This window comes from Acanthisitta chloris, unplaced genomic scaffold (genome assembly GCF_000695815.1).
Source record: "Acanthisitta chloris isolate BGI_N310 unplaced genomic scaffold, ASM69581v1 scaffold22258, whole genome shotgun sequence".
Classification (NCBI taxonomy): domain Eukaryota; kingdom Metazoa; phylum Chordata; class Aves; order Passeriformes; family Acanthisittidae; genus Acanthisitta; species Acanthisitta chloris.
Genome location: NW_008686765.1, coordinates 3,326 through 12,243, shown reverse-complemented (window position 1 = coordinate 12,243; position 8,918 = coordinate 3,326). Strand labels below are relative to the sequence as shown.

General features: G+C 37.8%; 1 protein-coding gene across 1 annotated transcript; it reads right to left on the bottom strand.

Moving 5' to 3' along the window:
• Positions 1–504: 504 nt before the first annotated feature.
• Positions 505–6,312, bottom strand: LOC103807590 (ubiquitin-conjugating enzyme E2 E3; the record flags this gene model as incomplete). The annotated part of the gene is made up of 3 exons (XM_009080322.1): positions 505–3,029; positions 4,310–4,457; positions 6,180–6,312. Coding segments are annotated over 3 exons (379 nt in total), but the record flags the coding sequence as incomplete, so codon positions are not given.
• Positions 6,313–8,918: the final 2,606 nt, after the last annotated feature.

Genomic DNA, 8,918 nt, shown 5'->3' with positions numbered 1-8,918 from the left:
ATCCCTTCTCATTTGATAAGACAAATTATTTGCTCTGAATGTGTTTGCCCCTCTCTGCTGCTCAGCAGCTCTTTGCTCTCAGCTCAAAGGCTAGGACAGTTGGTTCCCACACAAGTGCTCCTTAGGTCAGGAGATCACAGAGCACAGTTCAGGCAGCTTCCCAGCCAGCTGCATGTGTTCCCCACTCAAATCCCAAAGACAACAGAAGAACAAAATCCCATCTAAAATGGAGAGGAAGAGGGGATGTTCAATATCTTCAGCTGATCTTGTCACAGAATTGCCATTTCAGTTTACTTTCTCCCAAACACAGAGCCCAGTGGTTGGTGATAAGAAGACAGAATGGAAAATTAAAACTGTAAAAGAGGATCAGTGCTGTGCTTTGGTAGTGTCCAGTTTTCACAGCCAGGAAGGAAATGGTTTGAAACATTAGATGCTCTTTTCAGTTGGTATTTTGGATATATATCCAGCAGGGATTTCTTCCCTCCCCATGAAAACAGACACACATTCTCATTTAACAACTAATTGATTTATTTAACAATACAAATTTCTTTCTACTGCATGGTTTAGCAGAGAGAACTTGAGAAACAAAATTAGCTTCTTTTCTTTTTTTTTAAAGTTTAAATGTTTACACAAAAACAACCTTTACTTCAGTAAATATAAAATTTACACACAAAAAAAACTACATTAAAAAAGAACAGAATCATGACAAACCAACAAAAAAAAAAAAAGAAAAAAAAAAAGATGGGAATTCAGTGTAAAGGATCCAATTGCAAGGAAGGCAAGATGAGGCAACACTAACAAGGCATCCCACTTGTACACCTAGGTATCTGAAGTTGTAGGTACAATACAAAACCAAAATACATTAAAATTAGGGTTAAAACCTGTATTTTTATACCATATTTTATGATATAAATATCAGTAAATTCTGTAGGCAACACAGTTTTTGTGTGAAATACATAGTTTGCTCTTCACTGGAAGGTCACTGGAGTGGTGTACGAGCACCGCGTCACCCACAAGTGCACTAATGGTCAGCACTGAGCAGACTTCAGATGTCCAGCCCAGCTGTGATAGCCCCTTGTTTCTTTGCCAATCTGTGCTATTTCTCACACATCCAATGACATGATGAGAAACTCTGGTCACCTTCAGCAGTGATTTCCAGCACTTCATCTCCTGGCATTAGTCTGTTACCTGACTTAGGCAAATTCACCTGCCAGATCCCATTTCTCATTCCCTTTTGCACTTTATAACCTGAACTCTAAAGCTATCTTGTAGCTACCAAGAGAGACTGGCTTCTAGGTTGAGATATTTGGGATACACAGTTCTTCAAGCCACCTTCAGGAATCTGTAGAAATATTTAAAGTAGGGTGGAAAATTCATGGTCAAAGGTTATGTGATACAAAAACCAGGGACCTATATAGTGATGGTTAACTTTAGATCTAAATCTTTCGCATTTTTTCTATTGCTTTAATATTTAAACTTAACATTCAGTCTTCATTTATTAAATGAGCAGAGCATCTTATTGATGGAAGTGCTACAATATCTCCAAAAACACCAGGTAGTGAGGGAGACTGTAAAGTTTAAAATTAGGTTTCATTTTAAAAATCATTTAAAGGAATCAGGTCTCTTTCTTTATAATCAATATTGTGACTGGCAACTTATAAAAGCTTAAATTATAAAACTATTAGTGACTCTATTTTTTAAACTGTATGTACTATAAAGCTGTATTTTTTGTTACTTACAGATGTTACAAAATTTCCAAGCCAGAAAGTGAAGGGGGAGAAAGGTAGTCTAAAATAGTTTTACAGATGTCGTTTTCAATAACAATGGTTCACTTCCCCACAACCGTTTTTATATCATAAAAATCTGATTATATTTATTTTCCTCCTCTCTTTTCTGGACACATGATACAGTGTTCAATCATGCTTTGGAAGACCTTTTTCAATGGGTAACTGTAGTTCTCTAGTTCAGCAAGTCTGACTTGCTTTACTCAGAAACAAAAGCACCGAACTATCTCTAACTTGGCTTCATCCTGCAAAAAAACTTTGTAGCAGGACTGAGGCAGCCTGTTCTGAGAGCAAGACTGGCCCTGAAGCAATCAGCTGCATTAACTTCTGGAGTAAGCATATGCAATGCTCTCATTTCAACTTCAGAAAGAGCTGAAGAGTATTAAATTTAAGAAAATTGTAGAAATTTCATTTGTTCTGTTAAAAACAAAACAGGGAAAAACTGAAACAATCCACAGGTGTGCATTAAACATTTAACAGCAAGCCTTTGCTTATGTATATTAATTTAAAGATTATCCACAGGGATCTGTGATACATTGGCCCTGCCTTGTTACTATAATTAAATTTATTAAAATATTAATTTAAAATAGGAAAACAAAGAAACTACTCCTTGGGGAACATGTTTATTGTGTTTGAGATGATACACTGGGTGCTCTCTGAGCTACAAAGGGAAAAAGGAAATCCTTTCATTACAAACTGACAAAGGTAAAAGTTAAAACAGTTTTCACAACAGCATGTACCACATATTGGAAATAGATCTTGGTTTAATACAAATGACGTAATTCCTAGTAATCTACAGCTACCTTTAATAACTTCATACAGATAATGAATTAGGCTAAAATGCACTATAATATTTGGTTGACTTCAGGAACAGTATCCTTAGTACATCACAAAATACATTTTGATATCCCAAAGAAGCAAGACTTGCAAGTAGGCATTTTAAACATAACTAATCTACAGCTACAAACTTCTACTCTTAATAGCATTTACCTTTTTGGGGGGCAGTATCCCAGTCTTCAAAAGGATAAAAGCAGAGTAGAATCAGTATAACATATACACAGAAGTCCGTATTGTAAAGGCTATAAAGATTTGTTGCACACTGCAAAGTTGCCTTCTGCACCTTCACACTGCACAAGTAGTTTGTCATTTATGTTGCATATCTCTTGGTCCACTGTCTGGCTATCCTGTCATGTTCTGCTCTGTTGGTCAGGTACTGAGTGGCTATGCTTCCAACCAGTGGGTCAGCTGCAAAAGGCAGGAGAAAATGAATCAGAAACCATGACACGATTAAAAAAAAACAAACCCACAAGCCAAAACAAACACATGATTTAAAACACAACATCCACTCCAAAATATAGTCCTTGCTAGGCCAGAAAATGCTGTGAGACATAGTGAGGCTCTTCTCAAAGAATCACTGAGGTTGGAAGAGACCTTCAAGATCACCAAGCCCAACTGTCCACCGAGCACTACCCCTGTAACACCTAAACCACTAAATAATACCACCCAGTGTCAGATCCAGATGCCTCAAACACCTCTAGGGATGGTGACTCCACCATCTTACTGGGTGACCTATTTCAATGTAATCAGAACAAACATTTCTGAGAAAGCACAAATGAACAAAGCACAATGGACTGAAAAAGAAAACAGAAAAATCTATTGTGGTTATCTGCAAATGAATGAATCTTGCCCCAGCCAGGTGCTCTGCTTTCATCCCTTTGGGAGGGCCACTGAGTGCAGGGGACATTCAGTGAGCTCTGCCTGGCACACTCCTGTCACAGAGCTGCACAGGAATAGTGTGTGTTAAGAGTATCAGGGCTGCAGGACCACACCAAGGGAAACCAGTTTGCTTCAAAAGTCATCAAACCTTCGTATGGAAGAGGCTATTCCACTTCTCCCTGACTGACCACTTTCTATAAATGAACAGTCATCTCAGCACTATTGCTCAGTTCCTGCTCTGACTGCAGGCAATTAGCATTCATTGCCTAATGACAGTGGTCACACAGTTGCTGCTGACAAACTGTACTGCTTCCAGTGGAGTTCCTCCCCTCCCAACAGGAACAAGGAACTCTCTTTGAAAAAGGGAGAAATCTCTCTGAACATCACCTTGCCTCACATTTGCAAGATTAAACCTTTCAATTGCTGTCTTAAGAGAAGAGACTTCCTGTGGCCTCTTCCAACACGCAGGATTTATGAGTTTATAACTAAAGAGAATGTTGCTGTTTTCCTGGATGGACCACTCCCTTGCTGGAGGTCCTGCAATACAGACCTTCAATTACATCAGCTTATTTTCTCCACCATACCTTGGGAAAAACTAGAACTTAATGTTATTTACTCTTCTGTTGAGCCACAGGAGTGAAAAGCACCATTAAATGTGGGACCACATCCAATCAGGAGTGTTTAATCCCAATTTTAAAAAAACATTAATTTTTATTTATTCTGCATGTAATCAAATAGACAAATTACATTCCATGGCAACTAGGTCAAACAACTAGGAGTGGATGCTCAGTGAACTATCGGCTCCTTACCTGGGTTGCAGTCTGTCAGAAGAGAACAAATAGACAGCAGAACCTTTGAAATAGTCAAAGCAGGGCTCCAGTTGTCTTTCAGGATATCCAGACAGATGACTCCCTGACTGTTGATGTTGCAGTGATAAATTCTGGTACGGAAAGTAACCTAAATTACAGCATAAGAGATAGAGTCATTGAGTGCTGCCCAGGGGTGGTGCCCCTTGGCTCTGAGCAGCCACAGCACCTGAGTTGTTCCCAGTTCTGCAGAGCTTCTGCAGAGGCAGCTCCTCTCTGCTTGTCTTCTAAACCACAACTATTTAACAGAAGAGTGAGGATTTATTGCAACCATGGCTACCTTTAAGAGACCTACCATGAAGAGATCCAGTGCATAACCTGCTTTGATACAGGCCCTCTTGTCCAGTACCCACAAAAATTAGGACCTACTTTACAGTACTGTAGCTATTCAACAAACATAATGCATGTCAGGAATGTTCTAATCACAAACTTAACTGTAGTTTCTGAAGGTAAGTAAGTAGACAGAATTTGTCTGCAAGTGCAACATTAGTTGATCTTTTTCTTTGTTTCAAAAGCCTAAATACAGACCATGAAAATACTTAAATAACATTTAAAATTCAAGTATTGTATTGCTCTTGCTAAATTAGCAATGAAATACTTGCCCTACCCTTCATTAGGCAGGGTATAATATACAGCCAAAACAAGCTATCACACTAACTCCATCCTCATTTTTCAATTATTTCAGACTAATACAGATAGAGCATGTGAGCACTATTCTGCACAAATAGGGAGTTAAAAATATTTAAGTGCTTTAATTACATAAAGCACAAGAAGATGAGGAAATTTTTCCTTTTTCATACTGATGCAGGGGAGGAAAAACGTGCAGTGTTTTCTGAAAATTCAAAAACTATCATGCTCTAAAAAATAAATCTACAAGATCTGAATGAGGAATTTGTCAAACTGCATCACTTCATTATAACGTTCTTAACTCAGAGCATATTAAATGCTGTGGGTTTTAGAGAAGTCTGAAATATATAGAGTGTACATTCTTCTTTATTCTGGAATCATTCTGGGAATTTTATAACAACAATGTTATAGCCACAAAAGTCACAAGTTGTAGAATGTGAGGTGATAGAATGTATTTAGTTTTTTGAGTGTCAGCAGTGTCTTTTCTGGTGAGTTGGCCAAGAGTTGTAATTTAGCTGTAAGGGGATAAGGGAACCACCTTTAACTTCTTTGATATCTGCTAGTAAAGTACAAGTGTTCATAGTATTTCTGAGCAAGGAATTGACATTTTAGTTTAAGTTAAGATTAGTTTAATTGAGTTAAAAGAGATTTTGCTTTAAAATGTTAACAAACAAGGTTGCTGATCTTAGTAGTAGTAGATTTACATTTTGCAATAATGGAAATCATCACAGTAATTTGAAGTCACAATATAACACTCTAGCTGTCTCTGGCAACTTCTGTTAGCTTTTTGTTATTTTGCTAAAAATTACATGATAATATTTAATATAGAATCTGGCTCATAACAGAAAAGAGTTTATTACACATATATTTTAGTAGCTGGAATGAGAAGAAGGAAGCATAAGGTCTTGTGTTGTCTTCTACTAGAATTAAAATTTCTTACTTCTTCATCAGAATTATCATCTCGTTTATCACTTGGCAAAGCTCAGAAATCAGTATTGACTGTGGTAACCAGCAAATCAATTAGACAGGATTTTTCTGAGACTGCAAGCCAAGATTTTGGACCTTGTAGTTTACAAGAAACCACAGATAAATTTGATATTCAGAAAACAATGAGCAGTCACTTGGCTGCAAGTTACATTCTTCTCATGTGAAAAAATTATAAACACAGTAAAAACCTTACCCTTACCTTTGGTGGCTTGAATGGATAGTCAGATGAAAATGTGATATCCAGGAAAAAAACACCTCCTTCATATACAGAACCTGGAGGTCCAAGTATAGTAGATCTCCATTCATAAATGTTATCTCCTTTAGGACCGGCACTACGTAAAAGAATTAAAAAAGAGGAGAGAGAAAGAAAGAGTCAGCTATACCTTTGAGAGAGATGTTTTATGGGTTTCCTTCTGCACTCATTTTGTTTAATACAAACCACTTGCCTATCTTTAACATCTGCCTAATTTCCAACTGACTTCAGTGGGCTCAGTGTTTTAAACCTTTGGGGACACAGCAGTGAAACAGACTAACCATGAACTACAGGACTTTCTCTGTCAACATACCCCCAGATCAGCATTCTTGAGTATGGCTGCTCTGAGGTTCTACATCACACCCTTCCCATGACATCATATTCATACATAAAAGGAGTTTTATATCTTGACCACATTCATCTTCTCCAGGTGTTTCACAGATTATGCCTTCATAAAAGATGTGACTTACGAGTATATTGATACACATTTATTGCCATTTGTTTCATAGGCTAGAGTGAAATGTTACACCCTTGGGCAGCAAAACTAGGGAAGGGAGAGAGAATCAAGTAACATGGAATTGAACTTCTTACAGCACTGTCATTCCAAATAACTGTTTTCTTCAGGATATACTTGTGTTGTGCCTCCAGGCAATCAGCAATGAGACGACAAGCCAAAAATAGCTTATTTTAAGAAGTACAGTACTGAATGCATTTCTCACTAGGGGAAGGGTTATTGCATAATTAATTATTAAAGCTTTGAAAGAAGGGATAATGAACCAGCATTTTCTCAACTTCTGAGCTATCATTAATGCTATTATCACACAGTAACCATCTGACCTCCTCACAGAAAAATAATATCAAAAAAATCAAAGCTATAAGCAAGTCTGGGTAAAAGCTAGCCTAACCTTCTACAAAAGGTCCTGAATCCAAACTGCTGAGATCCAAACTGACTGCTGTGGAAAACAACACTGCTGAGTTCACACAGGCATGGTAGATTCATCACATCTATGCAGATAAGTCAGTAACATGGCACTGTAAAAGATCCTTTCAATTCTCCCCATCTCAGCAGCCTCCCAGGCACCACCTGCATCTCAGAGATCCATGGTGAAGCATCCCTATCCTTCTCCCTCTTTGGTCCCAAGGAACAGGCACTGAAGACTGTCATATGCCATTGCACAAGTAGCATGGCACCACACTGTAGCCTGGGAGTTTATGGTTTCTGGAATTGCTCAACACTCAGAGGAGCCTCCCCACAAGCCCTCCAAGTGTTAAGGTTCTTCCTGTGTAATATCACCTCACGTATTTCTCATGCAGTCTGTAACACAGCATGTTACTACACAGTCAAACATGGGGACACTCATCAGAGACAAGTAATGTGAGCAGTCTGCATTATCCATATGCAATCCTCACACACAAAAAAAATAGCTATTTCTATATTGAGATCATATTTGAGAAAAAAACAAGAGCTGATTTTGATTATGAATTCCCTTTCAATTCACAATTTTCCAACATGTTTTTTATTTTGCAGACATTTCATATACCAAATGTTGCAGGCCTTTCACAAATAGGGCAAAATAATCATGGAATTTGGCTGACATCCTACTTAATTAAAAACAAAAAATTTTTTGATGGAGCTGTAGCTATTTTCCTGTTGCCAAAATGAAAGTAGGTAACAACGGAGTGCTGGTCTCCAGAGTACAGCTAGGGAAAAAAAAAAAACCCTGCAAGTGCTGTCAAAATTAGTTTGGGTCTAATATCACTCAACTTTCTATTTGCAATCCATGCATAAAAGTGGAAGAAAAATAGTAGTTAAATTTCAAGGGGGAAAAATGGAAATCCAGAAGCAAAGAGGTCCAATTTTGGTGATATAATGAACCATTTGTACCCTCAGTCACTCCAGAAGATAATTTTATTCATGCTCCCTAAAAAGCAATTAGTGTAAGAACTGAAAATATTGGGGCAATAATGACAATATTTAAAACCCACACAGGCCACTGAAATGCTTTAATTAATTCTTGACATTCATCAAGCTTACAGCTAATTAGTATTGTGCTTGAAAACCAAATTTCTATGGAGCAATTCAATTTCAGCATTATATGTCCTAATGACTTTTATAGTTTAATGCAGAGATTAGTGCTCTTGCCCCATGTGTCAGGTACCTTTCTTCCATACACCTCTAACAGCTGGATGCAATTCAATCAGATTAATGAAATAGATGAATTTAATCAGTGACATATTTCAGCCCAATGTATAAGTCACAATTAAGTGCAGCACCACTCTGGTGCCAAACTATCTGGTAATCACTTACCAAGTCAGAGCACAGGCTGGCAGCCACCAGCTAGGTGCAATGGTTCTCTGCCTGCTACTATTTGTATTCTCTTCCACACTACCACTAGTAATATGGAAAAGGATTGGGCTACAATGTGAGAAGAGGAATTCCTAACATTGCAAGAGAAATAAACCCTTCCTACAACTGAGGAAAGATTGCTGCAATGTCAAGAGTAACAGAGAGCTGTAACAAGAGCCACACCCAGGAAAAGTAGAAATTTTTAAAATGTCAACTCATTACATCTGATTGAGGTTTGTGACATTTCTATTTAACAGCTGGTGTCTCACTTCCAGTGGTGTACAAGATACCCCTGCTACATTGCAATCCCTGCAATTGCTACATTATTGGCGTGAGGA